Source organism: Acomys russatus, chromosome 19 (genome assembly GCF_903995435.1).
Source record: "Acomys russatus chromosome 19, mAcoRus1.1, whole genome shotgun sequence".
Lineage (NCBI taxonomy): Eukaryota > Metazoa > Chordata > Mammalia > Rodentia > Muridae > Acomys > Acomys russatus.
The window spans coordinates 3,519,909-3,538,554 of record NC_067155.1 but is presented as its reverse complement, the minus strand read 5'-3'; the positions used below and the strand labels follow the sequence as shown (position 1 = coordinate 3,538,554).

Below are 18,646 nucleotides of genomic sequence, written 5' to 3'. Positions count from 1 at the left end.
AGGCACGCGGATCGCTGTGAGTTCGAGGCCCGCCTGGTCTACAAAGTGAGTCCAGGACAGCCAAGGCTACACAGAGATACCCTGCCTCCAAAAACAAAACAACAACAACAACAACAAAATAGAGTGCGGGCGGGGGCTGAAGGGGCGGGCGGGTGTCAGCCAGGGCACAGGTGCGGGATCTGGGTCTGGGGTCTTTCTTTATCCGCTGCGTTATCTGCTGCACCTACGGCTTCTGATCTTTCTGCCTCTTGCCGCTGAGGTGCTGAGATTACTAGCCTGTACCACTCACTGCTCTCGCTTCATGGCGACACGGGGCCGGTGCACAGCAGGCAGGCAAGCACTCTACCGATGAGTGAGCCAAGGGCCCGAGTAGATGACTCTTCCAAAGACATCCAGATGGTGACAGAGGGCGTCGTTCCTCGCCAGGGAGACAGGAACCAGAGCCTCAGAGTCATACCGTGTCATACGCACCGGTGTGGACGGCTTAGGACGTGTGGGAAGGGCTGTGGACCCATAGAACCTCACAGACTGCTAGGCTGAGTGTTAAAAAAAAAAAAAAAAAAAAAAAAAAAAAGGTGGAGCCACTCCAGAAAAACAGTTCGGCAGTTCTCTAAAAAGTTAAACATGGGCTGGAAAGATGGTTCAGCAGTTAAGAGCGCTGTCTGTTCTTCCAGAGGTCCTGAGTTCAATTCCCAGCAACCACATGGTGGCTCACAACCATATAGGGATCCGATGGCCTCTTTGGCAGGCAGGCATGCTTGCAGACAGAGCATCCATATACATAAAATAAATAATATATATATATATATATATATATATATATATATATATATTTTTTTTTTTTTTAAGTTAAACATGGGACTGGAGAGACATTGCAACAGAGTGCTTGCTTCTTGCATTGGGTGTGGTGGCGCACACCTTTAATCCCAGCACTCAGGAGGCAGAGGCAGGTGGATTTGTGTATGTTTGAAACCAGTCTCATCCACACAGTGAGTTCCAGGACAGCCAGAGCTACATAGTGAGACAGTCTTGGGGCGGGGGTGGGGTGGTGGGGTGGTGGTGGGGGTGAAAAGCAAAACAACTAGTGCTTCCTGAGGGTGTGGGCTGGAAAGATGGCTCAGCAGTTAAGAGCACTTGCTGCTCTTCCAGAGGAGTGGGGTTACTTTCCAGAGCCTACGTGACAGCTCACAAGAAGTTCCGTCCCTATGGCCAAGGGGTCGCGGGTGGTCAGCACGTGGTCCAGTTCCAGGCAATCTGGCAGTTTCACACAGACATACATGCAGGCAAAACTCCAATGCACATAAAAAGAAAAAGAAATAGATTGCTTCTTACTCTTGCAGATGACCAAAGTTCGGTTCCTAGCACCCACTCTGGGTGGCTCACAGCTACTTATAAAGGCATCATCTTTTTAAAAAAATTTTTTAAGTATTTTTTCCTTAAGATTTATTTATTATTATGTATACAGTGCTCTGCTTGCATGTACACCTGCCGGCCAGAAGAGGGCACGATATCACATTATAGATGGTTTTGAGCCACCATGTGGTTGCTGGGAATTGAACTCAAGACCTTTGGAAGGGCAAGTGGCGCTCTTAACCACTGAGCCATCTCTCCAGCCCTATAAAAGTTAACATCTTATGTCCCCTTCACTCCTTGTCAGGCACCTGTAGTCACTTGGCATACACCGACAGACACACATGTAGACATTCATAAAGATAAATCTTTTTAAGTTGAACCTACGGGGACTGGAGAGGTGGCAGAGAACTCAGGTTCAATTCCCAGCACCTATGTGATAACTCATAACCATGTATCTGTAAGTCCCACTTTAGGGGTCAGACGCTCTCTTCTGGCTTCTGCAGGCTCTGTCACACATGATGCACACACACACATCTGCAGGCAAACACTCATACACGTAAAATACAAAATGTGAGTTAAAACTGCCAGGTGTGGCGTCGCACACCTTTGATACCAGCACTCGGGAGGCAGAGGCAGATTGATCAATGTGAGTTCGAGGCCAGCCTGGTCTACAAAGTGAGTCCAGGTCAGCCAAGGCCACACAGAGAAACCCTGCCTGGAAAAACCCTGATGTGTGTGTATATATATATATACACATAATGTCAAAGCCATACAAGGGACTAGTATTTGGCAATTAAAGACCTGACAGATTCTCTAGTGTGGATAACCTTGAAAGCATTACGTTAAGGGAAAGAAGCCACCTCCGATGCCTGCACACACAGTGCCTATCACTAGATTCTATTACTGTCTAAAATAACAAATCAGAAAGCAGGAACGGTGGCTGCCCAGAGTTAGAGCGTGGGTTGTAAGAAAACAGGAAATAACTAAATAACTGATAATCGGTAACCTTTTTTTTTTTAAAGTGGGGGTGACTGTAATGTTCAAAAGTTGCAACGTTTCAACAACGTGAAAACGCTAAAAGAAGACACTGTCCAATGTATGCCTTGCTCAGTTGATTGTGTGATACCGGAGTTATAACAATAAAGCTGAAAAGCAAAGATAGGTGGGATGAGATGAAAACAGCCCGACCCCTTACCCTGTTCCTCCCACAGCTAAGAGTCATGGGGGAGGGGCATACCAGGACTAAGAGGCTGAGTTGACAAAGCAGGAATGGACGGAGGAAAGGAGACAAAAGGGTTCCCTCCGCGCTTCCAGGAAGGTGGAGGAAGGATGAAGTCATAGTCGCAGGGGACTCTGGGATGTAAAAAGGTTTGGACTGTCGAGGGTAAGGCACTGGCTACCAAAGGGGGCAGGCGTCACGGGTAGCTGCAGGCACCATGCGTGTCCCCCAGGGGGCGCTGCACCTCTGCCCTCTACAGGGCCCGCAGGTGGGAGGAAGGTGGATGCAGAGTGGATGCAGAGTCTCACCCAGGTGGCTGGGGAGCCCCCCACCCCCCACCCCCGGTCCTCTGACCTTGCTGGGTAGCTCTGACCTTGGAGAGAGGTTGGTGGTTTCCCCACAGTCTCGTCACTACTGCCTTGTGCTGCTTCACACGTGGCGGAAGTTCATTCTCTAGGGCCAAGGGGTCGCGGGAGGTCAGCATGTGGTCCCGACGGATATCTGGGAGGGACAGCTTGAACCGACCCAAGGCTCTCATCAGGGTAACCCAGGGCACCTTGTTGGGTCGCACACTGGCAAAGATGGAGGACGAACTGCTCCTGTCCTCTTCTGAACTCCTCCTGTTCTCACTGGAACCCCGCTTGGTATGGGCCGAAGGCCTCCTGCTATCAGCTGAATCTCCCCAGGTACTGGCTGAACCTCTCCTGCTATCAGCTGAATCTCCCCAGGTACTGGCTGAACCTCTCCTGGTATCGTCAGAAATCCTCTTGGTATCGTCGGAAATCCTCCTGGTATCGATAGAAACTCTCCTGGTATTGGCTGAAACCCTCCTGGTTTCGTCGAGAATCCTCCTGGTATCGACAGAAACTCTCCTGGTATCGTCGGAAACCTTCCTGGTATGTATGGAAAGCCTCCTGGTATCGGCGGAAACCCTCTTGGTATCATCGGAAACCCTCCTGGTATCGGCGGAAACCCTCTTGGTATCATCGGAAACCCTCCTGGTATCGGCGGAAACCCTCCTGGTATCGGCGGAAATCCTCTTGGTATCGTCGGAAACCCTCCTGGTATCGTCGGAAACCCTCTTGGTATCATCGGAAACCCTCCTGGTATCGGCTGAAACCCTTCTGTCCTCGCTAAAACTCGACTTCGTGGGCCCAACAGACCGCTTCCGTGAGGAGCTCTTCCTCCTGCCATGAGGACGCTTCCTGGCCTGGCCAGGATCCCTCGGGACCTCTTCTGAGTCATTCGTCTCATCAGACACTTTCCTGCTGTCTCTAGAGCCCTTTCTAGTTTCTCCTGAACCCTTCCAGGACCCCGCAGAACCTTTCCTGGCGTCCCCCGAGGCTTTCCGGGGGACTGGTGGCGAGGCCATCTTGGAGCCTGCCCTGCCCCACAGGCCAGCCACAGGGGAACGGTGGCACCACGCGCCCCACACCCGTGCTGAATCCTTCGGATGCACGTGCAGGCCATGACTTCCGGCAGGATTGCTCCTTTCCAGGCCAGCCTGGGCTACATAACAAGGAGAGAGAGAGAGAGAGAAAGAGAGAGAGAGAGAGAGAGAGAGGGAGGGAGGGAGGGAGGGAGGGAGGGAGGGAAAGAGAGAGAGGAGGCCAAGAGGAAAGGGGGCGGGGTAAGGGACTAGAAGATGTCTCCCCACACAAAGTACCACTAGCCCTAAAAATCATCTCTGGTGGCCTGGCGCGGTGGCACACGCCTTTAATCCCAGCACTCGGGAGGCAGAGGCAGGTGGATCTCTGTGAGTTCGAGGCCAGCCTGGTCTACAAAGTGAGTCCAGGACAGCCAAGGCTACACAGAGAGACTCTGTCTCGAAACAAAAAAAAAAAAAAAATCTCTGGCATTTGGGACACACGAGGAAGGAGAATGAGGCGCAAAATCAGAGACCTTACCGTGGTGCTGTCCTGGCTCCCTGTCACAGCTCAGTCTCTGTCCTTTGCCTGGGTAGGAATTCATAGCACACCTGGTTTGTGTCTAGTAGTTTGACAAGTCTCTAAGTTATGGCTTGACCTAGTTGGAACAGGATACAGCTACCAGAGTTAGACCATTGGTATGTTTATATGGGAAAGATTCATTACAATTCCAATGATAGTTACAGGCAGAAGGGAAAAAAAAAAAAAAAAAAAGAAGACTGGATGGAATTAGGGTGAAAATAGAGCCTTCTCATGTCTGTGTGGTTCAACAAAGCATGCTTTTTTTTTTTTTTTAAAGACAGGGTTTCTCTGTGTAGCCTTGACTGTCCTGGATTCACTTTGTAGACCAGGCTTGCCTCGAACTTACGGTGATCCATCTGCCTCTGCCTCCCAAGTGCTGGAAGTAAAAGTGTGTGCCACCACCACGCCCGGCTCAGGTCCCTGGTTTTGTGCATGGGTCTCCTTCCTCATGTGTCCAAAATGCAAGAGATCGTTTTTAGGGGTAGACATTTTTAGAGACTCAGACTGCCCTGCTCAGTCTGAACACAGCTCCAGGCCCCACCCACAGGAGAAGGACTCTCTCAACGCCTCCTCCTCCACTGCCTCCTCTACAGTCCCAGCTGTCCTTATTGGACTCAGTTATCTTCATGTCAAAGGCAGAGGAAAGCCTTCAGTCTTCTCTCCTTTTTAAAGTATCCAGGAAATTCCCAAAGAAATCAAGAAGCACATAGAAAAAAAAAACTGCCACTTTAATTAAACTGCTCAGTCTTTTTACCCTCTAACATGAAATTAAGTTAAAAATAGAAGTCAATTTCTGCAACCTTTCAGGGCAGCCTTTGAAATGTCAAGGTTTAAAAAATTATTTTACAGCAGGAATTTACATATAAATACAGTCTGTACAATGTATGAGCTGGGGAAATCAATGCTCTTCTGTCATGGACACTCCAGTCTGAGATGGGCCAGGGCAGGGCTCCGTTACTGCCTCCTTAGCGGGAGACACTTGAGTCTGCAGAAGGAAACAGGAGAGAGGAAGAGAGACGGGAATCAGACACTCAGTGCCACATCTCCACACTTAGCCCAGGCTGGCCTCCCATGCCCAGCAGCCTTTCCTGCCGCGTCCCAAGTGCTGGGATTACAAGTGAGTCTCCACTCCTGGCCTCAATCCTTATTTTCTTTTCTAAGATTTAATATAATCACTTCTACATTTTGTGTGTGTGTGTGTGTGTGTGTGTGTGTGTGTGTGTGTGTGTGTGCGCGCGCGCGCATGCATATGAGTGCAGGTGTTCTCTCAGTGTCCAGATGAGGACGGCTCATCCCAGAGAAATGGAGTTCTAGGCAGCAGTGAGCTGCTTGCTGTGCTGCTCCCCATCTCTCTAGCTGCTTAATGCTCATTTTAAACGGTTCCTTCCATTATTTCCAGGGCACACAGAAAGACCTGCTGACCCACATTTTGCCTCAGGACCAATTTCTTTCTTTTTTTTCTAGACAGGGTTTTTCTGTGTAGCCTTGGTTATCCTGGACTTACTTTGTAGACCAGGCTGGCCTCGAACCCACAGAGATCTGCCTATGTCTGCCTCAAGTGCTGGGATTAAAGGTGTTTGCCACCACAATTGATCGATCTAGGACTAATTTCTTTCTTTCTTTTTCTTTTTTAAAAGTTTATTTATTTATTTATTTTGTATGGATACAGTGTTCTGCACACCAGAAGAGGGCACCAGATCTCGTTATAGATGGCTGAGAGCCACCATGTGGTTGCTGGGAATTGAACTCAGGACCTTTGGAAGAGCAGTCAGTGCTCTTAACCGCTGAGCCATCTCTCCAGTCTTTTTTTTTGGTTTTTCGAGACAGGGTTTCTCTGTGTAGCCTTGGCTGTCCTGGACTCACTTTGTAGACCAGGCTGGCCTTGAACTCACAGCAATCGACCTGCCTCTGCCTCCTAAGTGCTGGGATTAAAGGCATGTGCCACCACCACCCAGCCAGGACTCATTTCTAACAGCGACTTCTGATGCCAGCTCCATACACTCACCTCATCTGTCACATGACTTTTGGAAAGGAACAAAAACGTGTTCACTGCAGGGCCCAAAGCTTTGGAGCCATCAGTTGGAAACTTCAGTTTGATAACACAATTAAGGAGGTGCTGGCATGGCTGTACATGCCTGTAATCCCAGCACTCAGGAGGCTAAGACAGGAAGATCACAGGTTCCAGGCCAGAATGTGCTAGATCTTATCACAAAAAGATAGGAAAAAAGAAGAGACAACTGCAAAGGAAATCCATGGCTACTCCATTCAGAATCGGGCTTCACTGGGAGCAAACCAAGGGAAGGGCAGGCAACCCTCCATGTTTCATTTACATAAAGGACAGGGCACAGCAGAGGACCAACCAGCTGCTGTTACCTAGGTAACACAGAAGCATCTCCTAAGCCAGGCATTGAGAGCTCATGCAATTCCATTAGGGCTTGGGGAGATGGCTCAGTGGTACAGTGCTGGCATGCATGCTAGCTGCAAATACAGAGGGGGAAAGCACACACGGGTGAATTTTTTTTTTTTTTTTGAGACAGGGTTTCTCTGTGTAGCCTTCGCTGTCCTGGACCCGCTTTGTAGACCAGGCTGGCCTCGAACTCACAGCAATCCACCTGCCTCTGCCTCCCGAGTGCTGGGATTATAGGCGTGCACCCACGCCCGGCTACACATGGGTGAATTAAACATGATTTCTTTCAATACAACTAAAGTCTAACAGGAGCTAGGGGGTGGGGGGAGCATGGTTGTGTACATTGATAATCCTAGTAGTGAGGGGTCTGACAGAGGACTGAGCTCAAGGCCGGCTGGCCTAAATAGTAAGATATTATCTTTTAAAAGGACAAGAGAAGAGTGACAAGATGGCTCAGAAGGTGAGAGCACTTGCTCCCAAGTGTGACCTGTGTTTGCCCTCCAGAACCCACACAGCAGGGGTGAGGCCCTCCCACAAGGGGCTCTCTGGTGGGACACAGTGGGAGGCCTTAGGTCACCTGAGGAGGCTTTTTAGCTCTTAAAACAGACAGTGGGACCCCAGGCTCTTCCTTTCTGTCCTGGTCCACCTCCCCACCGTGGTGTGTGGTGGTCTCCTGGGCCCCATCAAATGGGACATCTGAGCATGGAATGGACACTCTGAACTGAGAGCCCCAGCGGTGCCTTTTCTCTTTACAGTTGCTTATCCTGGGTTTGTTAGGTGGTTGAAAGCACAGGTGCATTTAGAGCTATCTTGAGGCCTCAGGGTGAGTCTTCCACACCAACAGTACTTACTACATACACTGCCACTCAGGTCTCTCCCTTGTCTTTGTTTGTTTGTTTGTGATAAGATTTCCTGTAGCTCAGGTTGACCTCACACTTGCTATGCAGGTCAGGATGACTTTGAACTCCTGACCCTCCTGCCTCCACCTCTCAAGTGTACCGCCAAACCGTTCACAGGGTTACATAACTTTTTCATGTCAGTCAGCACACAGCCACCTGCCTGTGTTTTCTGTCTACCCTAACACACTCCCACTGAGGAGCTTCCATCCATGTGACCCCTGGGCAGGAGCAAGTCTCCCACAGCAGTGCAGCCCTGGTCAAGATAATACCGGAGCCAGGGTTGTTGGCTCACATCTGCAATCCCAGAATTCTAGAGGGCAAGACAGGAGAGTCACTAGTGGCTTTCAGGTCAGCCTGAGCTACACAGTGAATCCCAGGTCAGCCCAGCTAAGAGGATGATACCGGGTGTGAGCGGAGCCAATCAACGGGAGTGATGGCTAATTCCCACTGTTAACTTGGCTGAATTTGCAGTCACCTAGGAGGCAGAGGCAGGGGGTATCGCTGTGAGTTTGAGGCCAGCCTGCTTTATAAATCGAGTCCAGGACAGCCAAGGCTACAACAGAGAAACCCTGTCTTGAAAAACAAAACAAAAAAGTAACAGAAAACTGCTACCAAGAAGTGAGGCTCCTTACCGTGGGGCTCACAGGCCTTTAGAACTAGTTTAGGAAGAGCTCGGAGCCGCCAGATCGAGAAAGCCTAGCAGGCTGCAAGGAGAGCTTTACAGACCAGAATGCAAACAGAAAGGAAGGGACTGTGCTCATGAGCTCTCAGAGGGTAGCAAGAACTCTACTGGGAACTGGAGTAGAGGCCATGCGTGTTATAGTCTGAAAAGGGGGGTGGGAGAGGAAGCTGGAGAGATGGGTGGGCAGTTCCCTGCACTTGCTACGCTTGCAGAGGATCTGGGTTCAGGTTGCGGTGCTGGCACTGAGCTCACAATCACTGTAACTCTAGCTCCAAGGGATCCTCCGCCCCCTCCTGGCCTCTGTTTGCATTGCATGCACACAATAGATAGGATGGATAGATAGATAGATAGATAGACAGACAGACAGACAGATAGATGTGTGTGTGTGTGTATACACAAACAAGCAGGCAAACACTCATACACATAAATCAATCTTTGAAATATATATATTAAAAATGGACAGAAAAAAATTTTTTTAAAGGACAGCAGCTGGACATAGTAGCACACGCCTTTAATTCCAGCACTTGAGAGGCAGAGGCAGGTGGATCGCTGTGAGTTGGGAGCCAGCCTGGTCTACAAAGTGAGCCTAGGACAGCCAAGGCTACACAGAGAAAAGAAACCTTGTCTTGAAAAACCAAAAAAATAAAATTAAATTAAAAGAGGACAGTAATGTGTACTTAATATACGTAAGTAATTGCATGTATCTATGACTGCATGTGTGTTTGTTGTATGTGTTTGAATGACTGTGCTTCTATGTGTGTAAGTGCATGCATGTATGTGATTATGCATGTGTGTTCCTGATGGTTTACATATGTAGTAGTGGTTTTAAGATTGTGTTGTGTATATGATTACATGTATATCTATGATTGTGTGCACGTGTGTGTGTGTCTGTGTGTGTGACTGTATGTGCATGTGTGTTTAGGAATAAGGTAACTGTGTAGTTTAAACTCTGATTTCTGTCTCAATGTTGGGTAAACACTGCTCCCCAATTGTTCCCTGGTATGTCAACAAAGCAGCTTACAGCCAATTGCTGAGCAGGAGAGAGAATAGGGCTGGACTTCCTGCTGGTCAGGGGAGGAGGAAGAGGGGGAGAATGGAGCTTGGGTAGAGGTGCAAGCAAGATCAGGAGGACGGAGCTGGAGCCGAGGAAAGCTACAAAGTGCAAGTAGCACTGGGATGTTTGCTGGGAGGAAGGCAAAACAGCACAGAGGGTTAAGAACAGACATAAACTCCTCAAGATTGTGTTGTAAAGCTATTTTAAAGCAAATATAAAAGAGTCTCAATTATTTGTGTGATAGCCAGCTTAAGAAAGAAGCTAAGAGAAACAAAAACAGTTATATAAAAATAACTTCAACTTCTGTGTGAATATGCACATACATCTGACTGTGCATATGTGTGTGTACGTGTGTGTGTGTGTACAGCAGTCTTGAGAGTTGGTAGGGAAGGTTCACATGGGGAAGGAAGCCTTCGCTGTTGGGCCTGAAGCCTTTTTTCTCTCTCTCTTTGTTTCTATTCTACCCCCCACTTTGGGGTTTTGAGACATATTGTCACACCATGTGGCCCATATTGTCCCCAAATTTGAAATCCTCCTGCCTCTGTCTCCCAAGAGCTGGGGTAACAGGTGAGTGCCACCACCCCAAGTCAAATGTCTCATTTCTGACACTGTTCAAAGCAAGCATACTGAAAACTCAAAAAGCCTTTGAGAAGACCAGACCAGCCCACCCTCCTGGGCCTACTGCCCCAGTCCCCCCCTCCCCAACCCCTCCCACCACCACCACCCAGCCTATCATCCCAGCCCGCCCAGCCAGCCCTGGGGGGGCTACCGTTCCAACTCCCCCACCCCACCGCGGGCCTACCATCCCAGCCCACCCTCCCCTGGGGCCTACCGCCTCAGCAGCTCCTGGGGGGACAGGTCTGCAGTCCCTCCTTCCTCGCTCCCGCTGTCGCTGCTGTCCGTGCTCTCAGAACTGCTACTTTTTTCTGGTTTCTTGTTTTTTTGTTTACTTTTGTGTTTGTGCTTCTTGTGTTTCTTTTTCTAGAAAAAAAGAAGAAAAAGGAGGGTTAGAAAGTGAGAGCAACAATAGGCTTGTCCCTCACTGGCTCGATGAAAGGAAGAGGGGTGGGGGCTGGGAGGAGCTCAGAGGGTGAAAGTCTTGCTGACTGACCAAGCTCGAGCCGAGCCTTAAACAACAGGTGTGGTGGCGCAGGCCTATTGCCCAGTCCAGCAGCAGCAGGCTCCAGGTTCAATGAGAGAGCCTGTCACAGAAAACAAGGTTGAGGGGCTAGGTATGATGGCATGTACCTTTAATTACAGCACTGAGAAAGCAGAGGCAGGGGGATTTCTGCAAGCTCAAGGCTAGCTTGGTCTACAGAGTAAATTATAGGATAGCCAGGGCTATATTGAAAGACCTGTCTCAAAAAAACAAAAACAAACAAACAAACAAAGGTGGAGAATGATTGAGTCTGATGCTTGATGTTGACCTCGGACCTCCATATATACATTCAAGCACACACAGCTTTACATACATGAAAACACACACACACAGCTAACCCAGGAGTGTGGGGTAGAATTTATTGGTAGAGCTCCTGCCTAGAATGCCCCACTGAGGGGCTGGGGTGTGGCTCAGTGGTAGAGCCCCTGCCTAGAATCCCCCAGTGAGTGGCTGGGGGTGTGGCTCAGTGGTAGAGCCCCTGCCTAGAATCCCCCAGTGAGGGGCTGGGGGTGTGGCTCAGTGGTAGAGCCCCTGCCTAGAATCCCCCAGTGAGGGGCTGGGGTGTGGCTCAATGGTAGAGCCCCTGCCTAGAATCCCCAAGTGAGGGGCTGGGGTGTGGCTCAGCAGTAGAGCTCCTAACTAGAATCCCCCAGTGAGGGGCTGGGGCGTGGCTCAGTGGAGAGCATCTGCCTAGAATCTCCTAGTGAGGGGCTGGGGTATGGCTCAGTGGTAGAGCCCCTGCCTAGAATCCCCAGTGAGGTATTTCTCAGCAGCAAAATGCTTAGCCTGAGAAGGGCTAGGAACTTGGCTCAAAAAAGTAGCACTTTGTCATATATAAAAACAAAATAAGGGCTGGAGAAATGGCTCAGAGGTTAAGAGCACTGACTGTTCTTCCAAAGGTCCTGAGTTCAATTCCCAGAAACCACATGGTGGCTCACAACCATCTATAATGAGATCTGGTGATCTCTCCAGGTGTGTGGGTATACATGCAGGCAGAACACTGTATATATAATAATAAAGAAATAAATATTTAAAAAAAAAAAAAACAAAATAAAAATTCTACATCAAGCATGTGTTTAGTTGCTGGAACTATTAAAAAACAAAGTTCCTCTTTTTTTTTTTTTTTTTTTGTTTTTTTTTTTTTTTTGAGACAGGGTTTCTCTGTGTAGTCTTGGCTGGCCTGGAGTCACTTTGTAGACCACGCTGGCCTTGAACTCACATAGATCCACCTGGCTCTGGCTCCTGAGTGCTGGGATTAAAGGTGTGTGCCACCATGCCCGGCCTACAAAACTTTTTTTTATAATTTTATTCAAAAGCTTTAAAACTATCCTTTGGAGTGTGCTTTGGCCTAATGGTGCTAGCAGCTGTGACACGTTAAAACTGTGTACATGTTGGTATCCCCAACCTGTCAACAGTAGACACAGCAGAGGCACATAGATGCAGGCAGGGCAGCCCCATGACTCTCTGCCCCCATCCTCCTATGCACCTGGCTAGTTTGTTGAATACCTTTGAAACTACGTGGCAGGGTGAGCATGGGGCACGGCAGAGAGAAGAAAGAAGTCACGGAGGAGCCAGAGTAACAACACATGGATTTGGTTTTCTAACACTGGCTGTGAACGTTCACTCCATCCTCAGGCCTGCCTTTCTCCTGTAGCCATGAGTGCCGCGGCTTCTTGCTCACTCTGCTGCTAGGCTGGGACACACGGGTACCTGCCACTAACACCAGCAAGACTGTAGGTTCTAAGCCATAATAACACCAGGAGAACAAGAGAGGAGACTTCTACTGCAATCCACGCCTTCTTCTCAAGTTTCCTTCCCTTCAAATGGCCACTAAGGACCAAGAGTTTAGTCTGTGGTAAAATGAGGTGATTGGGGACAGTTTTATTACTTATTTAATGTTTAACCTTTGCTATAAGGTACATCAAATCCTTTAAATTTTTTTCTTTATTTTTATGTGTATGGGTGTTCTGCTTGTGTGTATGTCTTTTTTTTTTTTGTTTTGTTTTTTGAGACAAGGTTTCTCTGTGTAGCCTTGGCTGTCCTGGACTCACTTTGTAGACCAGGCTGGCCTCGAACTCACAGTGATCCGCCTGCCTCTGCCTCCCAAGTGCTGGGATTAAAGGCGTGCGCCACCACTACCCAGTTTGTGTGTATGTCTTGTGCACCACATGCCTGCAGTGCCTTGTGGGAGCCAGAAGAGGGCATCAGATGCCCTGGAACTGGTGCAGACAGTTATAAACCAGGTACCAGAAACCAAAGCCAGGCGCTCTGCAAAAACAACCGTGCGCTTAACCACTGAGTCATTTCTCCAGCCCCAAATCCTACATTAGATGTATAGATGGGTGGAAGCATGGATGGATGAATGGATGGATGGATGAACGGATGGATGGATGGATGGATGGATGGATGGGTGGATGGATGGATGGATAGATGGATGGATAGATGGATGGATGGATAGATGGATAGATGGATAGACAGGGCATAGATTGATTTCCTTCCTTCCCCCCTCCCTTTCTTTCAGTTCAACTACTCAAAGTTTGCTGCTCTAAAAGAAAATAAAGTTTCTGGGGAGAAAAACAAAGCTAGCATGTGCCCAGCCCGGTGGCCAGGAGCTCCTCTCTCTGGGGCTCTCCAGGACCCTCGAGGGAGCCGCTCACCTTCTCTCTCCGCCTTCTGTGCTCCTTCTTGCTCTTGTGTTTGTCTTTGCTCTTCTTAGGTTTTGCTTTGTGAGGTATGTCGAGCGTCTGGCGCGTATCTGGGAGAGAAGGTGTAATACACACATGAGCGATGGGGAGAAAGCGAGGACTAACCATTTTAAGCGCTCTGCAACTTTCTGATCTTACTGCTAGTTGGATATTTCAACTTTTCACCTCCCCAAAGTTGTTTTTTTTTTTTTTTAATGCTACTTTTTGAAAACCCACATCCCCTAAATAACCCATGCACCACCAAGCTACTATTATTCACTGTTTTATAGATGTTGAGGGCACTCTGGGAAATGGGCATAAGTGAACCATAGAATCCTTCAGCTAGCAAGTGCTAACAGCAACCTGGAGGCAAGCAACCATGAACCTAAGCTGAGAGAGAGTGAGAGAGAGAGAGAGAGAGAGAGAGAGAGAGAGAGAGAGAGAGAGAGAGAGAGAGAGTCCCTCCTCGCTGGCTGGGGTGTGCAGCAGAGCCAGTGTTTGGGTGGGACTGCTATAGGGAACACCCCGGCGGGCAGAGGGACCCGCTGCGGCTTATCTAACTGGGCCACTCTATCATTTTAGCCTGGCCCTCAAAACCTTTCTTTTTCTGAGAGAAGGTAGCCCTGACAGTCTTGAAACTCTAAGTTAGGCTGACCTCGAACTCACAGAGATCCACCTGCCTCTGCCTCTCAAGTGCTGGAATTAAAGGCGTACGCCACCATGCCTGACATTTAGTCCTTCATTTCCAAAAGTGATTTTTTTGGTTTTTCAAGACAGGGTTTCTCTGTGTACCCTTGGCTGTCCTGGACTCACTTTGTAGACCAGGCTGTCCTCGAACTCACAGTGATCCTCCTGCCTCTGCCTCCCGAGTGCTGGGATTAAAGGCAGGGCTTAACTAGCCTCAACCTTGTGATCTTCTGCCTCAGTGTCCTGAGTGCTAGGGCTATTGTGTCATAGCAGCCTGTAAAATGACAACATTTAAGATGCTTAGAATTGTGACATTAACACCTCAACGCTGAGAAGGAAAGGGACTTAGAGCTTCGATAGTGTAAAGAAACACTGTCCCTTGGGCGCTCAGTGCACTGCAGGTTGTGACTGTAAATCAGAACCGTGTGAACACTTGGTGGGTGCGGGGACAGGTAGACGTGTGGGAGGGACGCTGCTGCCCGGTTCCCTTGCAGGGGTGGCCTACAGACATGTGCTCTGGACTCACTGGGACAGAAGACGGGAGGCAGCCGAGGCCCAAACTCCTCTCGTTCATCGATGTGCACCTTTTGGATGGGGAAGGGGGCTGCTGGCTCACGCGGCTCCGGCTCGGCAGCTGAAAAACACCAGCGGATTGATTTCATCCATCTGCCTCACGCTGATGCGCTTGGGTCTTGGCGTCTTTTGCCACCAACAGTGACCTTTCATCACTCCGTGGAAACAGCCAGTGCTGAGCACATGGTAATGGCCATGTTCACCAACAGTGACCTTTCATCACTCCGTGGAAACAGCCAGTGCTGAGCACATGGTAATGGCCATGTTCAAAGCCACTGGTACTGGGTGCTGGCTGTTCACCTCAGGGAAAGCCCTTCCTGCCAGACTCCCTTTGTATGCGCTGCAGGAAAGTATCACCCCCACCTCCCCCTGCTCCCCATCCCAGTGTCCGTCCCCCTACCCCACGCCCCGCTGCTGAGGAGCTCCAGCAGCCAGGCTGGGCAGCTTCAAGTTTGCCTCTGGGCTCCCCCTCAGTCTTTCCCTGGGTGTCGCCTCTTCAGCGCCCCCGGGTGCCGCACCCTGTGGTCCCTGGAAGGGGTGCTCGCATCTTCGGGGTGTGCTGCTGGCCTCTCTACACCTCAGGGTTCCGTAGCAGCTGAGGCTAAATCTCCACAGCACAAGGACCTGAGATCAGAGACGTGGAGAAACCTAGATGCCACAGAGAAAGCAGCAGCACCTCAGGCCTCGGGGTATGAACCCAGGGAGGGAGGCGTGTCAGCTTGAGCCAGTCTGTGAGAACCGGCACCATCTCTGTGATCTCTGTGGCAACAATGTATAAATTAGCCATTCCCCTGAGTCACGGAGCTTTACACAGTGTGACACTGGGGCGGGGTGGGGGGGGGGGGGGGTGGGGATCAGAACTAGAAATCTGACCCATTAAGTATGAGTTCATAGTTTAGTTAAGGAAAGTTGTTTTGTTTAGAGTTCAAGTCTGTGTAAATCCCTCAGGGCAGGAACTAACAGGCCCCTCCCTCACACCTCTCAACTGTCAAACTGGCCACACTGGCTATCCCCAGCCCTCAGTGGGACCCCTCCCAGATTTATGGTAATTTTAGGTAAAAAGGCTGAGCAAAAAACCCACCAATCCCTAAGCTTCCCCCAAAACTCAGGACTTGATTTTGGGGCTTTTGTTTGGTTTTTCGAGACAGGATTTCTCTGTGTAGCCTTGACTGTCCTGGACTCACTCCGTAGACCAGGCTGACCTCGAACCCGAGTGCTGGGATTAACATTACATTTAATACTCAGGACTTGATATCTCACCAATCCTCACTCTGGAGATCTCTGCCCCAGAAAGCTCCTCCCCCTAAAGTCTCCTGTATAAAGGCTGTGTCTGCCCACTTCTCTGCTGCCTTCTCCCAGGAGCAGAAGCAGCCACTCCTGGATTCACCCCTCCTCTTCTGGATTCGTCCCTCCAATAAATCTCTCTTAAAGAGATTTACTCCCTGCTGTGACTCTCTCATTGGAAGAAGCCAAGAAGCCCAGAAGAGAAGAAGCAAAGGAGTGAACTTAGGCTCCTCAGCTCCTCAGGGGTTGGGGTGACCCCCCACCCCATCCCCAGAGCTGTAACACCTCTGCTCAGGACGCCTCCTCTCAGGGCTGTGTATTTCCTGGGCTCTGGTGTCTTAGGACACCCTTCCCTTAGGACACTGGCCCACTTCAGAGCTGGGCTACCTTCCCAGGCCCCGGAGTTGTGGGTTTCCTGGACACCTTCCCACCCCATCAGGAAGGCTAAGACTGGGGGCTCAGCCACACTAGACCCCACAAAACGGCGGCTTGACAGGTCGCCCACGTGAGGCAACTGTAGCCCATCTGAGAAGATACAAACTTGCCAACAGAGAGGGCAGACTATGTCCCACCCCGCCACCTCAAGGGAAATATACTAACCACAGAGGAAAAAGGTGAAACCACAGAAATCTTTTCATTCTAAGCCAGCTACTCAGAAAAGGTAAACAGACTATTCCATGTTCAGACACAGCAGGCATGAAATGGACAGCACGCAGCAAAGTGCGAAGAGTGGTTGTTTTACACGTTTTCCACCTTTCTATACCATTTTTGGCTTTCATTTTTTTGAAACAATCTTACGTAGGCCAGGGTAATCTGGAACTAACTATGTAACTGAGTGCATCCAGTTCTGGGCCCCATATAGTTTATGTGGTGCTGGGGATTGAAGCCAGTTCCCTGTACATAGGAGGCAGGCACTGTATCACTGAGCTATATTGCCAGCCCTATACTTTTTTTAAAAAACATTTTTGGGGGGAACAGGGGCTCAGTGTTAGCTGTCCTGGAACTATGTAGACAAGGCTGTCCTTTAACTGCCCGAGGGCCACCTGCCTCTGCCAAGTGCTGAGGTTTAAAGCATGTACCACTATGCCCAGCCTAGGTTTAAACTTCAAGTATACATGACTTTATAATTAAAAGCAATAATGGTTTTGCCCACAGGGGGAAAAAACAGGAACCAATATTGCAATCCTCTAAAAATAAATACTGTATCATATCCTTGTGTGACACCCTGGTTAAGGGCCTTCAGGATTTATACTCAGGCCGGGCGTGGTGGCGCACGCCTTTAATCCCAGCACTCGGGAGGCAGAGGCAGGCGGATCGCTGTGAGTTCAAGGCCAGCCTGGTCTACAAAGTGAGTCCAGGATGGCCAAGGTTACACAGAGAAACCCTGTCTCGAAAAACCAAAAAAAAAAAAAAAAAAAAAGGATTTATACTCAGGTGTACCACAGACAGAGGACAGGGACAGAGAGACAGACAAGGGCAGAGAGAGCCTCTGGAGACGCGGATGGAAACTGGCACAGCTCCAGCATCCCAAAGTTCTCCTACCTCAGGTGGCCTCTCTTTTTATGTCTGGGCCACACAAGGTGGTGCATGGAACAAGCAAGCCAGACTTGTGGGCAAGTGTGGAGTCCAGGAAGTGAGAGCAGACCCTCTTCCCAAGGGTTAGTGTGTCAGGCCAGGCCTTCTAGAGCCGACCGAAGCATACTCCCTTCCCTACAGTAGAACCTCAACATCCTCACATACCTCGGGACCAAACACATTTCCAGAAGCCTAACACCTCCACCAACCAGGTAGAGAAAAGATCTTGTGCAATCAAGATACTGAGTTCTATCCCCAACCCAAAAAAATAAACAAAAAACAAAACACCTTAAAGAAAAATTATACTTTTTCAATTCTTAACTAAGCTAAATTGGGAAATCAACATTATCAAACACAACTATCCTTATAATATACATCAGAGGGCTGGAGAGATGGCTCAGAGGTTAAGAGCACTGTCTGTTCTTCCAGAGGTCATGAGTTCAATTCCCAGCAACCACATGGTGGCTCACAACCATCTAGAATGAGATCTGGTGCCCTCTTCTGGCCTGCAGGTGTACATGCAGGCAAAGCACTGTGTACATAATAAATAAATAAATAAACAAATCTTTTAAAAAATATATATTTATTTATTAAACTAGATTTTAAAAGGCCCAACACCTAAGACTCTGCTCACACAAATTAAAATAGAATGACAAAGGGCACGAGAGATTGCTCAGTCCCCAAATGCCTGCCGCACAAGCAAGAGCACCTGGGTTTGAGCCCAGAACCCACACAAAAAGCCAAGTGGTGGCATGTGCTTGTAATTTCCATGCCAGGAGACATGGGGGGGGGGTATCTGTGACTTGATAGCCAGGCTGTTTAGCAACTTAATGAGTCCCTGGTTCTGGTGAGACTTCACCTCAAAAAGCAAGGTAGGGAGCTGGAGAGATAGTTCAGTGGTTAAGAGCACTCACTGCTCTTCAGAAGGTCCTGGGTTCAAGTCCCAGTACCCACATGGCTGCTCACATTATGTCTGATGCCGTCCTCTGGTACGCAGAAAGACACAGAGAGAGGGGAGGGCTTTAAAAAAAGCTCACTTTGTAGACCAGGCTGGCCTCAAACTCATAAATCTGCCTGCCTCTGCCTCCAAAGTGCTGGGATTAAAGGCGTGCGCCACCACG

At 49.3% G+C, this 18,646-nt stretch overlaps 2 protein-coding genes across 2 annotated transcripts in view; both read right to left on the bottom strand.

The window, feature by feature from the left end:
- Wdr88 (WD repeat domain 88) overlaps positions 1-3,944 on the bottom strand; it is a 36,431-nt gene extending 32,487 nt beyond the window's left edge. Inside the window, exons 1-2 of the mRNA XM_051161806.1 lie at positions 3,484-3,944; positions 2,946-3,315 (exon numbers count right to left, since the gene is read on the bottom strand). Coding sequence (XP_051017763.1) covers positions 2,946-3,315; positions 3,484-3,944 — 831 coding nt within the window. The remainder of the gene's footprint in view (positions 1-2,945; positions 3,316-3,483) is intronic.
- A 1,279-nt stretch (positions 3,945-5,223) lies between these two features.
- Gpatch1 (G-patch domain containing 1) overlaps positions 5,224-18,646 on the bottom strand; it is a 52,643-nt gene continuing 39,220 nt past the window's right edge. The window contains exons 17-20 of the mRNA XM_051162191.1: positions 14,620-14,727; positions 13,380-13,477; positions 10,396-10,544; positions 5,224-5,506 (exon numbers count right to left, since the gene is read on the bottom strand). Coding sequence (XP_051018148.1) covers positions 5,476-5,506; positions 10,396-10,544; positions 13,380-13,477; positions 14,620-14,727 — 386 coding nt within the window. The 3' untranslated portion in view covers positions 5,224-5,475. The remainder of the gene's footprint in view (positions 5,507-10,395; positions 10,545-13,379; positions 13,478-14,619; positions 14,728-18,646) is intronic.